The sequence below is a fragment of the Muntiacus reevesi genome, chromosome 2 (assembly GCF_963930625.1).
Source record: "Muntiacus reevesi chromosome 2, mMunRee1.1, whole genome shotgun sequence".
NCBI classification, from domain to species: domain Eukaryota; kingdom Metazoa; phylum Chordata; class Mammalia; order Artiodactyla; family Cervidae; genus Muntiacus; species Muntiacus reevesi.
Window position 1 is genome coordinate 139,943,581 of NC_089250.1, and position 14,090 is coordinate 139,957,670.

The 14,090-nt window shown below is 40.6% G+C and overlaps 1 protein-coding gene across 4 annotated transcripts in view; it reads right to left on the reverse strand.

Annotated features, from left to right (window-relative positions):
- Window positions 1-14,090, reverse strand: part of ALDH18A1 (aldehyde dehydrogenase 18 family member A1) — a 39,336-nt gene that overhangs the window by 15,435 nt on the left and 9,811 nt on the right. For 3 of the 4 annotated variants that reach the window (XM_065922960.1, XM_065922958.1, XM_065922959.1), the window contains exons 3-10: window positions 12,714-12,928; window positions 8,649-8,798; window positions 8,455-8,559; window positions 5,538-5,696; window positions 5,020-5,110; window positions 1,985-2,109; window positions 824-968; window positions 157-230 (exon numbers count right to left, since the gene is read on the reverse strand). In XM_065922960.1, the coding sequence (XP_065779032.1) occupies window positions 157-230; window positions 824-968; window positions 1,985-2,109; window positions 5,020-5,110; window positions 5,538-5,696; window positions 8,455-8,559; window positions 8,649-8,798; window positions 12,714-12,928 (1,064 nt within the window). The remainder of the gene's footprint in view (window positions 1-156; window positions 231-823; window positions 969-1,984; window positions 2,110-5,019; window positions 5,111-5,537; window positions 5,697-8,454; window positions 8,560-8,648; window positions 8,799-12,713; window positions 12,929-14,090) is intronic. The other variant, XM_065922961.1, reaches the window with a different exon arrangement.

The window sequence follows — 14,090 nt, forward strand, 5'->3', positions numbered from 1 at the left end:
AAAAATAGCAAAACAAATCTGAATCACACTTATTACTCAGATTTAACTCTATGGAACCTGAGGAATAGATGGAGAAACAGCAGGCTTGACTGTGCACTAAACCTCACAGCATGACTCGCTCTGAAAACTAAAAGAACTATCAGCAAGGGTTATTACCTGCTCAGGTTCCAAAGTGGCTAACATCCTTCCTCCTGATCGAGCCATTTCTCCCTGCTGCTCCACAGTAGGGCCTGCAAGAACATGTGCAGACATCAGTTCATGGTCACGATGTGCTTGTTTCACATCCAGAGATCACTCTGACCAATAAACTGGCAGACGAGCATACCAGATTAACTCAGGCAGACATAAGAACCTGTCTGCACACAATATGATTTACATCTTTTGGAGTTCTCAGTTCCACTTTGGCTTAAATTTTCTAATGTGTTTGCACTGCTGAATGTAGATTATATGACAATGCTGACATTTTGAACACCTGAGAGAACACACACCATTTCTTATACATCTTTGCATCTCTAGTGTTCAGTAGCACCTGGCATCCAGCATGGGCCTAGCAAATGTTTCTTGAGAAAATGGATACTTATATTCTTTAACTTAATGATTTTAGCAAGAAAAGGAGGCTTAGTTAGTCAGGTTAGATAAGTTTTACAAAGACAGGAGAATCCAATTTTGCAAGCAGCATTCAAAACTATACCATATTTCATACTATTAGCACATCAATTTTGTGAGCTCTCCTCCTAGGAGAGCTCTGTCTTCAGCCCCATCTAGGCCATGGAGGCACTAGCTATCATCCACAGACCACGGGACACTATGAAGAACTACTTACCTGCAGGTTTTACTTCGGAAAAGAAAGTGCCAACTTTCTTTCCCTCCACAATGTCTGTGATGACGTGCCCAGACACCTTGGGGTGGGTCCCATTGGCAATGACCACAGAAGTACCACCTTGTAAAGCCCAGAGAGCCGCTTTCACCTAATGGGAGAAGTTAGATCCACGGATGAGATTCAGACCTTTGTTTTTTTTTTTGTTTTTTTTTTAACCAGTAAGTATATAAATAGATTTTTATTGCAAATTATATCTACTAACATTTAAAAAGAACAATTAATATGATAATAATACATCCAAATGGCATTTATTCATTACTGACTATGAAATTCTGGTTAGGTACAAGTATAGCATACATGATGATACAACCATTAATCACACAGGTTCAGGGATATCTGAAATGGCATTCACTTAAGTATTCAATACTTCATGATCCAGACCTTTGCAGGGTCTAGGCCCCTGCACTTAAAACATGAAAAAACAAAGAAAATACAATGTGATACTAAGCAATTTAAGTATCTGTAGGAAGGTTTTCAAGTAGCTCAGAAGCTCTGAAGACACACTCAGCCCACGTGTTTGTCTCAGCCCAATCCTGGCACGTGGAGTCTAAAGAGGAACCAATCTGCTCCTTGTGCTCAGTGTGTTCTCCAAGACACTGGTACTGAGACGCATGACTTCTACATTTGACTTGTTGTGCCTCAACTCAAGAGTCCAGCCTGCTGCTTGACCAGAATATGATCCTGAGTACTCTGAGCTACGTACATGGGGGTGTGGTCTTCACCTCTGCTATTGCTACAAATGATGCTGTACCTGAAGGGTGTAACTTCTTAGAAAAATTAATGGTAGAGAAGAATTTCGTAAAAGATTTTATCAAAAAATATTTGAGCTCTAATAAAAACACTTAAGAGGATTTATGAATTATAAAAAATACACACCCTGTTCTTTAAGAGGTTACAATATGAACACATTCTTTATACATCACTAATACAAATACATAGAAAGACATGACTAAATACAGGCGCACAATGTTCATTAAACCTTTATTTAGACATGCATCATCTTTGTATATATACATCAGCCCTCAAACAATTACAAAAGCAAGAAGGATAAAATACTGCTTGGTTTTAAAATTGTTATGGGCAGTAAAGGCAACAGAGTCCTACCTTGGCTTCCATGCCACCCATTCCGACTCTGGACTTGGTTCCGAATGTCACAGACTGCTGATCACCAGGATAAAATATATCAATGAGTTTTGCATCATCTGACCCTGGGGGGCTGTCAAAGAGACCTAAAAAGTAAACAAGAGTCAGTAACACTGATTAGCAGAAGTGAGCAACCCCCAAGAGAGACCTCCCTGGGGACCTGCCAACCACTCTGTACTCAACTCAGACAGCTAAATTCTGCTATTTGGCCAGCTCTGATGAAAAAAGAGGTTAAGAGATCCATGGAGCCTACCCACACTGAACATCAGCTCCAGGAGGACATACCTTACATACTTTTATTAACTCTGCCTGATAAATGAGTGTTTGCCAGCATCAGAGCACAGCCATATCCCTGGCACAAAATTTACTGGTCCTGCCTACAGCCTGCAGTGAAGCTGTCCTCACCTTTGCCATTGCTACTTATGATACTGAACCTTAAGGAGGCAACTGAAAAAGGTGAGTAGCTTTTGCACAAGCAGTGCAGCAGCCGGATACTGTTTAATGTGACTATTTCCAAGGGCATGAAATATGAGAGGCTTTCATTCACTCTCAGAGTACCCTTTCAAACAGTCACACTGCACTCCCTACATTATGGGTAAGCCTCTGAAGGTCAGGCTGAATTAGCAAAAGAGCGCAGATTTGTCACCACAAAGCCAATGTCCTCTTTATAACTGAGGAGACTGACATAAAATGAGAGTTACACAAAATGTTATATGCATACCATCCAAGATTAAAAATCTTCACAACTTCACTTTGAGAAAGAGTGTATCTGACCCTTGAAAGGCGAGGTCTAAGGGGAACACAGGCAGAGGGAACAGCTAGTAGTCAGAGGCTGGCTGAAGGACATTTAGGCAGTGGTGTTTCTGGTTTCAAGTTAACTGCTTTTCTTGTGCTAAAATACACCCCTCTGCTCCAAATCTTTAATACAATCAGGCCATATGCATCCTCCCTAAGAGAGTAAGGGAATCAGAGTGGTGAGAATAGCCAGCGTCCAGTACACAACAAAGCAGTGCAAACCACGAGCAGCAATTACACACAGAAAGAGAAATAATCTCTCATAACCCCGTCTGCCTCAACCCAGCAGCTCACAGCTCTAGGGGTCCAGGGCTGGGTTGTTCGTAGAAGGCATTATGCTATGAGATCATAAATAGCATTTGACAATTTAAGCCAAACCTCCAGAGACACCTCAAGTTCCTAGCATTCTGATATTTCACCTACTTTTCTTTTTCATTATAGCAGCCTCTCAAACCCACTAGGAGTGTACTTAAAATTCTGGCATCTTTCTAAAAATCAATATTCAGTGGATAACTAATCAGAGTTAAGAGCACAAGCCTGCTGCCAATGGTCAGTTTTGGTGTTTGAGGCTGCTACTAAAACTAAGGTTTACTAAAGTATAGTTCAAACTGGGTTTTATTTTTATTATTATTTTTTAAAATAATTTATTTATTTCTGGCTATGCTGGGTCTTCATTGATACACGCTGGCTTTCTCTAAACTGGGAACAAATCCCGCCATATTATCATGCCATGGGAGTGGGGCAAGGAACTAAATAGGTTTTTCCTAACTTGCTGAGAACGTAATGGGGGTACTTTTGGGATCCTGTATGTTTGGCCCACTTTAGATAACTCTACCATATTCTCTATGGATCAAAATGGGAGCAGGTTAAGAAAGTGAGCAGAGTGAATGGAAAGCCAAGTTGGGAGTTGGGAACGCTCCTCCATGAGGAGGGGGAAAGCAGAGGGGAACAGAGTAACACACAAGAACAGTGGTCACACAGCCTGGAATTTCCATAGTGGAGCCAATTTAAAATAATGTATCTCATGATTTACATTAAAAACTAAAAGTGATCAAGACCACAAGGTGGTATCACTTCACACCCACCAGCGTGGCTATAATCAAAATGGTGGATACGAAGAAGGGCTGGGTGAGGATGGGAGAAGCTAGAACCCTCATACACTGCTGGGAAAATGTAAAATGGTACAGCTGTTTAGGAAACAAGCCTGGTACTTCTTCGAAAGGCTGAACAAATGATCCAGCAATTCCATTCCTAAGTAAAATAAAAAGTATGTTCACACCAAAACTTGTGCACAAATGTTCACAGAATCATTAGTTATAATAGCTTAAATGTCTATCATCTTGACAATTAGGTAAATAAAACCTACAAATAAGTAGTGTATCTACATAGTGGAATATTATTTGGCAATAAAAATAAATGAAATACTAATATGTGCTATAACATCAACAAACCTTGAGAACATTAAACCAGTCATGAAGGATCACATACAAATACTGTATGATCACATTTACATAAAATGTCTAGAATAGGCAAATCAATAGACAGAGGGGGGACTTCCCTGGTAGTCCAATCAATAAAACTCTGCACTCCCAATGCAGGGGCCGCAGGTTCAACCCTTGATTGGGGAACTAAGATCCCATATGCTACAACTAAGCCCATGTACCTTAACTACTGAGCCTGCACAATATAGGCCCCATGCAGCACAACTAGACAACATGCCTCAATGAAGACCCAGAGCAGTCAGAAAAAAAAAAAAATAGATACAGAAGGTAAATTCGAGGTTGCCAAGGGCTGGAGTGTTGCAGAGGATGTGAGGAGTGACTGCTAAAGGGTTTGGGTTTCTTGTTGGGGTGATTAAAAATGTTCTAAATTGTGGGGAGGGGTGAACAACTGTATGAATATACTAAAAATCATTGAACTGTAAATTTTAAAAGGTAAATTATATGTTAAGTGAATTATATCTCCATAAAGCTGTTGTAAAAAACAAAATTAAAGTGCCTGGAAATGACATTTCACAGCATTCAAACTTCATCTCCCAGGTACCTCCCCTCCACCGCCACCTTTTTTGAATCATAAAACCCTCTTCAGACCATAGGGCTCAGAAAATAATGGTCTACAGTGAAAAGATCAGGGGAACTCATGCTCACATATACAGTATTTAAAACAAAGACTGGACATAAAGAAAAGGCATTTCTTTGTACCTTCTACATCTGAGAGAACAATTAAGAGGTCAGTCTTCATTTCCACAGCCAGACGGGCAGCCAGGCTATCATTATCTTTAACACTAATAACCTAAAACACAGGTATAAAAAGCTGTGAGTAAGGGACCTGTGTAGTTCAAACAGAAGTTCACAGAAGTACTCAGCTAGGCTCTGGCAGGCAAAATGAACGCATCTGAGCATGTGCATGGTAGCTCTGAAAGGCTCTTTCAGTCTGCAAAACACCATGCCAACCAGCAACCCCCTCTCCGAACATGCTCCCTTCTCTCTACTGACACACACAAGCCATGCCCACAGCACCACCTTAAACCCATATTGCTCCTCACTGGTTGAATGAAACCCCCTGATTTTTCAAGAGCTTATGCAGCCACTGCTCCAGGAGGCCAGCTTCTCTCCCATTTCTCCATCTTGTTTATGCCCAACATCTGGTGTCAGTACATGCAGCATAGCATGGCGTTAGTGTCTACAGCATGCTCAACCCTCATGAATACTTTACCCACATTTACCCCCTGGAGATCGCTATTGGGCTCTGCTGGAGGGACAACAGCATCGTTTGTGTTGACAATGGGGACGATGTTCATTCGCAGAAGCTCATGAAGAGTCCCATTCAGGTTTCGGCGCTTCTGCTCATCGTGGAAATCCAAATTGGTCACCAAAATCTAAAAGGATTAGAGATTGAAAATATGGGAGACAGGAAAATAGTGAACTTCCCAGGAATAGCATTCATACAAAGGATGCTAAGAGTATAGGAGTTAAACTTTAGGTTTCTTGGATCCTGAAAAGTTCAAAATGGAACACATCTTTGGAGACTTATCTAACTCTTCTGGAGATGAGAGAAAAGAATCACCTGGAAGATTTTAGGATGCTCAAGACATCTTGCAAAAGTACTTTAATCCTTAGAAAGCTATGAAATCTCATCCATTTACAAAATTAAGAAAATGAATGTACCTACTTTAGAGGGATCTGGGGACAGTAATGACTGCCATTTCTAAACGATCTTTGTATCCCAGCATTTGATTCAAAGTCTGGCCAAACACACAGTAGGTGCTGAAACATGTGAGTGAGTGAATGAACCGTTACTCTGCCTTGAACATGTACTGAACAAAATGGAATGGGTCTGTACTGTCCCTATTTTGTCTCTGTGGCTGACCACTGCCGGAGTTAGCAAAAACTGTATCTGAGCAAGTGGGATGAGTCTGAGAGGCTTATGGAGGTGAGTCTTTACACAAACTGAAAGAAGGGCTCGACATAACTAGTTCAGGGACAGATTTACTCAAGCTGCTCAAAGGCAAGAGTGGAGAGCTGGGTGTGGGGGCTGGCTAACAGCTCCCTCTTGCTGGAATCAGAGTATTAGGCAAAGTTTAGCAGGAGGGATAGATAGATGAGGATGACAGCAGGAAACAAAATGGTAACAAACTCCAAAGCTCATGAAGTAAATGTCTCAATGAAATCCCTCTGACGTTCATGGAAGAAAGCTCCTGTGATATAAGACAGAGCTGAGGTAGGAAAGGCTAGAGGCAAATGGTCAATAAAGAAGGTATTGAAAGAATACAAGTGGGAATGGTTAAGTCCTGAACTAGGGTCTGGCTATGATAACTGAGAAGATAACAGCAGCCTTAATGATATGTGATATTTGTGCGATGAAGACAAAAATGGTAACATCACCAAGGGAAGTAATTTACTCACTCATCTGATAAAAAATTGTTTGAGTACCTCTGAAATGCCAGACTCTGTACTAGCTGTTGGATGGAGAAACACTATGCTGATGATTTGGGGAAGATGGAATAGGTTAGACCATGAATGTCTTTTCAGAAACTTTAGTCCTGTAGGAAACAGGCCTGGGTCAAAGGTGAACATATAGATTTTGGTCCTGGTGGTGGAAGGTCAAACAATAAAAGTAAACACATGTGTAAATAGGAGAGGCAAGCAGGAGGTATAAAGGCCCAGTGAAAATATCTATTGCTCAAACAGTTTAGCAAATAAGAGATGGAAGACAAGAAACCAGAGAGAAAAATACATGTTTGGAGAAAGTCGATTTGTTAGGATGCAAATCAGGTTCATTTCTATGAAGAAAAAACAGCTGCTGTTCTTGTTTAAGTCTTTAGCCTGACAACTTATGGGAAACTTTCAAAAGCCCTCAATAATGGTCTTAAGAACAGGATTACTAAATAAAACAAGGAACCAAGGGATAAGGTGCAAAGAGCAAAGATTTCCTGTAGATCAGATCTTGGGCAAGGCAAAGGTGTTGGGAGTAAAGGGGCCCCTAGATGAAGGCAAACAAAAGCAAAGTTCCTGGACTTTACTTTCCTCACCTGGTTCCAGGCACTTAAAAAAAAAAAAAAATTAAAGACAAACTGTCATTGGACTATGGAGGAAAAAAGAACAGATAAGAGGTGCCCAAAATTGAGATTTCCACTGCATTTATGTGACTGAAAAAAAATCTGAGACTTCAGAGTGGGGTCCCAGACACAAGCAAAAGTGAACAAGTACCTACTTTTCTGTTTCAGCTCCCTTACTCAATGACACTCTGAACATCATTATGGATAACAACTGGGAAAATGATGGAAAAACAGAAAAAGTGATAGGAAATGCAAGAGCCAAACCTGAAAGGATGTATGATAACATCATCTGTATATAAAAATATCTGTGTAAATGATAGGATCAGAGGCAGCAAATCTGAAAATAACTTGGGAAGTTAGGTTTTTTCAGTTGTTTCTATTTAGTGTACAGTTGTAGTTGATTAAAAATACAACTGACAAGAATTCTGCAAATTAAGGTAAAAAAGAAATAATGTAGAAAGAAGATTCTAGAACATTCAGGCAGTAACCTCATGTTCCATGAGGACTGGAACATGGCTGATTTGTTTGCTGCAGTATCCCTGAAGTCTAATAGACTCCTCAGTACACAGTGGTGCACAATTAACATTTGCTAAATGAATTAAAAACCAACGAACTAAAAGCATTATCCTTCAAGCATTATGTATAATATAAGGCAACCAGATGCAAAGAGAAACAAACCACCCAAAGTCAAAGAAGTCAATGAAATAAAGACATCTAACCTATCTTCAGAGGAAGTATCTGTTCTTGGAGTAGTCCTAAGAGTTACAAGTATAGCAACAAGAGCTAACATTACTGAGAAAAGTATGTGTTGTAACAAACACATTAGATGCTTTTCATACATTTTCTCACTGAGCCCTTCTGAAAACCCTCTGCAGGAGGCACTGGTGACATCCTCATTTTTCAATACAGAAACTGAGGCACAAAAAGGCTAAAGACTTTCTCCAGATCTTCCATCTAGCAAGTGGTGAAGCTGAGACTGTATCCCGTCAGTCTGGCTCCAGAGCCCGGCTGGCAATCACCTTATTCCATGGGAATCACCCTCACAGGTCCCACCCCCTTGCAAAGGTCAGCCTCTCACCTGGGCAGCACAGATGCTGTACTGGGTAAACATGGCTTCATACAAGGCCATCAGCCCACTCTGTCCAGCAGCTGCACAGGCTCGGGCTTCTAAGACTGGAATTGCCTGTAACATGCCAACAGACAAGGTGTGGTTGGGAGGGTGGGGAGGAGGCCTAAGGACCCAGTTATAGGGGCTGGGGAAGCCACACTCACCATCTCTTTCAGGTGGTTCTGCCCTGAGTGTAGAGCCTGCCTTACGCTCTGAGACAGAAGGATCTCATGGCGCAAGCGCTGCTTGCCGAAGGCTACAGCTCCACTCGTCACCAGCATCATCTCTCGGCCTTGATTCTGCAGCACTGACACCTGACGATGATGAAGGAAAAGGCACAAGTCCCTGTAATATCTCTTTCCTCTCGTCACAAGAGATTCAGGCAGGGTAGACTAATGAGTGGATCCCAAGTGCCAGTTGATAGATCAGCACTGGGCTGGCTCTGGAAGAAATCACCCAGGTTGTGTGATAAAAATACAGTTCTACACATTTCCTCAAATCTGACAAGTAGATGGCAGACAGAAATGAGAAGTTTTAATAAGGGGATTCTGGTATGCAGCCAGGTTTGGCACCGATAGGACTTGAAGATACATAAAAGAGTCTATAATGTGGAAGGCCTAGCTGTTTGAGGAAATGAAGCCCAGAACACAAGTCTGGAGCCAGGAAATGTAGCATAAACTTAGCAGATGGCTTCTCAAATTCTAAGGCATGCCCTGGGGAGATGACGCTGTTTCCAGGGCACGTCTGACTCCTGTGGGCAGCCTCTGGCTAGACCAGGAACAGACACTGTTGCTCTTCTGCTCTGTCTGCCTAAAACAGTGTTGGTCACTTTGTTTCCCACCTAGGAGGGATCCACATGAGAGAATCAAAAAGTCAATATTCCTAATCTGTCCATTCCTCCTGATGCTTGAACCCTAAAACCTGGTTCAGGGACTTATAAGACAGCTACGATAAATCATAATCTAAAAAATTTATTTCTTACACAACATAGTAAATCAACTGTACTTTAATAAATTTTTTTTAAATGAGAAAAAACTTATTATCATAGAAAATTTCATACTTAGGCAAAGTGGTAAGAATCAAATGATAAATTCCTATGGACTCATGACCCAGCTTCAACAACTGTCTCTCATGGCCAATTTCTCACTCTCCAATATTCCTTTTATAGCTCAATTGTTATTTAAATACAAATCCCAGACTCCAGACACATTATTTGCTGGTTTGAAAATATTTCTGAAAGTAATTGCTAAAACACAGGGTAAATGCATATATCCACAAAACTAAATTATCTAAAACATTTCAATAATTCCCTAATATCAAATATTCAGTGTTCATGTTTTCCCACTTTTTTAAGCTTGCTCAAATTGAGATGCAAATTAAGCCCACACACTGCAATTAGTTGAAGGGTCTCTTAAGTCATTTTTAATCCATAGGTTCCCCTATATCATTTTCTTCCCTTGTAATTTTTTGTTAAAGAAACTGGGTTGTTTTTCAAGGTTTCTCAACCTTGACTTTCCTGCTTCTGTCTCTGTGATACAGTTTAATGCTGTATTCTCTTTGCTGCAAACTGCTGTTAGGTATGGAGATTTGATCGTTTTTGTTAAGAATTCTTTACATGTCATGGTGTCCATCAAGGGGATATAGAAGGCCTGCAGGTCTTTTTGTCATGTTAGTTACTGTTGATGATCATCACCAAGACCGGTTAATTCATTACAGGCTACACTGATATTCTAATTAATTCATTTCTTCCCTATTTAAAGGCTGGAATACTTCCATAAAGGGAAACTTTCCTTCATCAACTATTTGGCTACCTTGAGGTATGGATTATATGTGAAAGGTAGCACAGATGTGTCTTTCCCTTTATTCACCAGTTTCCTAAATGAGTAAGTTCTCTGGAATCCTTCAAAAGTAACCAATGAATATTTTTTAAGTATCATTGTCATTCATAGATTTAAATATATTTCATGTGCTTAAATTCAGTGCAATAATTATTGATATTCAGACATTCCCATCTTCGGCCAATGGAACCCACTTTAAGGTGACTCCTAAGTCTACCTAACATGATCAGGTCCTTGGACAAGATAGTGGACTCCGTATGTCAGGACTGCCCTTCCCTAGAAAACTGTTCCTTAAGGTCCATGGGTCTCCCTAGAAGGAGAGCTGGCGACCTAAGCAAACCATTACCAGGTTCTCCCCACTGATTTCATCAAGTTTCTCCTTTGCTCAAAATCTTCAATCTTCCTTTTAGGCAGAAACCCAATTCCTCCACCCTGTGTTAAAGCCTTAACTAATGGAATTAGACACATCCTCCCTGATGAAATCACCCCCACTGCCTTCAAGCTCAGCTCCCTCCCTGACCCATCAGCATGCCAAACTCATTCCTGCTTTTGTCTCCTGTCTGGAGACGTCTCCTGTCTGGAGACGACTCCTGGAGCCTCCCTGTTCCCAGGGCCACCAGGCTACACAATTCCAGGGGCACCATTCACCATGTGCACTTAGCAGCATGGAACACTTCCCCTTTGCTGCTTCAAGTCCTGTCAGTCCCAAAGGCTCACCCTGAGGCTCATCTCTCTGAGGAAGTTCCAACGTGACCACACTCTTATCCAACCTTCCCACCTCCTGACCTGTCAGTACCTCTCATTTGGGCCCTCTCATTTGGATATGGTCTGCCTTGAACAATCACCTAATTATTTTGGGAGTCCCAGTTTATTCTGGTTTCCCAAGGGGAGAGACTACACTTAGAGGCAGACTTCTATTTACACAGGGACCAAACTCCATCTCCAGATTGAATTACCAAGAGATCTGTGCAAGGAATCTTGGCTGTGGAAGGCCTCAAAGCAGAAGTAGCCCTTTGATAAAAATTTATTAAACTGAACTGAACTGAGGGACTCAATCTGAAAGGCAGATCTCATGATAATTGCTTAGTACAGAAAACATATGATAAAAATTCCATCAAGTTTTAGCAGTATTCTAATACCCACTTCAGTAAAAATGTTTTTTAAAACTGAAAACATGGCTATGGAATATAAAGCTGAGTTACAGCTAGGACAGAAAAACTCCAGGTTTATCTCAAGGATATTTGGATGTCTGGTATTTTGACTCTTGGTCAAGAGTTGACAAACTATGACCTGCAGGTCAACTCTGACCTGTGCCTGTTTTTGGAAACAAAGTTTTATCAGGACACAGCCACACTTGTTCACTTACGTACTGTCTAAGGTTGCTTCTGTGGTACAATGGTATGTGAGTAGTTGAGACGGACACTGAATGGCTTACAGAGAGTAACACATTGAGTATTGGTCTTTTACAGGAAAAGTTTGCTGATCCCTGCACTCCCAGAAAAGATACGGGTAGTGGGATTTGTGATGTGATGTTTAAAGTCCAAAACTCACATGTTGACCCCTTAAGGTCAGTTTCTTTACTGATAAACTATCAGCAGTCAGTCTGGTAAAAAATTCCCACTGAAAACTCTGCTTTGAGGCCTTGCAAAGCCAAGATTCCTCGCACAGACCTCTTGGTGATTCAGTCTGGAAATAGTGTGTCCTGTGCAGATAAGGACCCTGGGAGGCTTGTGCACAGGATTTCTCTCAGCCCCTCAATGCTTGCTTACCCTCCCTTCTGTGGCCTTACATCCCTATGCCTTTAAGTGAAAGTCTTATATGGGTATTCTCTGTGGAGTCTGGTGAGTCTTTTCAAATATTTGAACTTTGGAAATATTTGCAATGACAGTACCTACTTATTTCAAGATTACTGGGCTAATTAAAAAAGATAAAGCCTAGCAAAAGGTGGTAGGAAGCGCAATATTCACACAAATCCAGAGTTGAGTACTCAACTCTGACTACTACTGCCTGGGGAACTTTAAAAACAGAGGGGTGAGCCCCACCCCATCTTCACTTATTAAGACGGCTGAGTGTGAAGCCCAGGCATTGCCAAGCCCCTCAGTGATTTTAATGTGCATCCTGGATTAAGAACCACTGACATACACAGTTCCTTCTCCCTAAGAAGCCTGAGGGATGAACTGCACGAAATCAACTCCACTCCTCAACACTCCTTCTGCTTGTCCTGGGATGCTGTCTCCTGGTGGCACCTTCTTCAGGAAAGGTAGTTCTCAGATTGGGTTAAATCTACTGTAGTCAAATGAGGATTACTTTTACAAGCTAAGAAATCTGAAATGACAGCCTAAAAAATGGACTTTGTTTTAGTTCAGAAGAATTTTCCATCTTGGGAATTACCTGCTCAACAATAGACGCCAGGCGCCCCAGGGCCAGGCCACATTCATCCCCTCGGGTCACCACGGCACTTCCAAGTTTCACCACAATTCTCTTTGCATGCTTCAGCTCACTGCGGTGGGCAAAAGACTTGCCATGTGTACGACTGAGGGGCACAGTGATAAAGGGTATGTTGCTCCAAGAACGAACATGTCTGATGGCTGAAGGCTGAACATGACCTGCAGACCCCAAAGTCAAATGCAAGAAAAGAGAGAAATACGTGATATAATTTCTCATTGAAAATATGCATGCAAAACAGTAACCAGTTCAGCCACCAAAAAATAGTTTTACCATTTTCAACTGAAGAAAACCAGTATATCAAAAGACACATCAAGCATGTTTTAGTCCAGTATTGTGTGGAGTTTGTATCCAGTACACAGGTACACTCCAATATTGCTAGTCAAGAATTTAAACAAAACAATCTTTCCTGAAGACATGTTGGCAAAATGTATTAAAAACCTTAAAAATATTCACATCTTTGATTCAGCAATTCCACGTTCAGGAAATTTATTCTAAGGAACTAATCAGAGATAGAGACAAAGAAATGTATCAGCAGGCTATTCATCAGCATTATTTATAATAGGAAAAATCAGAAGCAGAGTAAATGTTCAAAAATGGGTAGGAAGATTTAACATTTTTGGAATTTTTAATAACATGGGAAAATGGTCATGATATGTTGTTTCACATACATTTCTAAATGCATACAAAAAGGTAAATAAATAAAAATATTAATATTTTATCTCATGATGATATTATGGGTGACTTATCTTTATTCTTATCTATGTTTTCCAAACTTATGCAGCAAAAATGTATTGCTTTCATAACCAGAAAAATACGTGTGCTTTTAAAGAAACCACACTGCTATAAAAGAGTCTGATTAGCTAAGACAATATAAAGTAACTGGTATAAGTAATAAAAAATCATAACTAATCTCCATATAAATTTTCTCTCAAATATGGCAGCATGAATTCAGATGTCTGTAACAAGGATAAAAGAAACTGGATAGCTTTCTGAAGGAAAAGTAATGCTGGAGTCAGAGCCTTCTTTGTATCCCTGTGGACATCTGCGCCTAATCAATTCTTTCCTGATTCTTCTTGTAACACTCAACAAGATTTCTAAGAGACCAAACAAAAACAAATAAATAATCCCAAAAAGAATCCTCACCACAACAAAACAAAAAACTTGATTAAAAAGCTGAAAATAAGTCACACCTGAATGTCAAGCACTGAACCTCCTTACCACTTCTCGTGATTCCGACTTCCTGCTGACTGCCTTCCCTCACAGAGTTCTCTACGTATCACCACAGACCTTAATAAATACTGGAACGAGTTACTAAAGTAA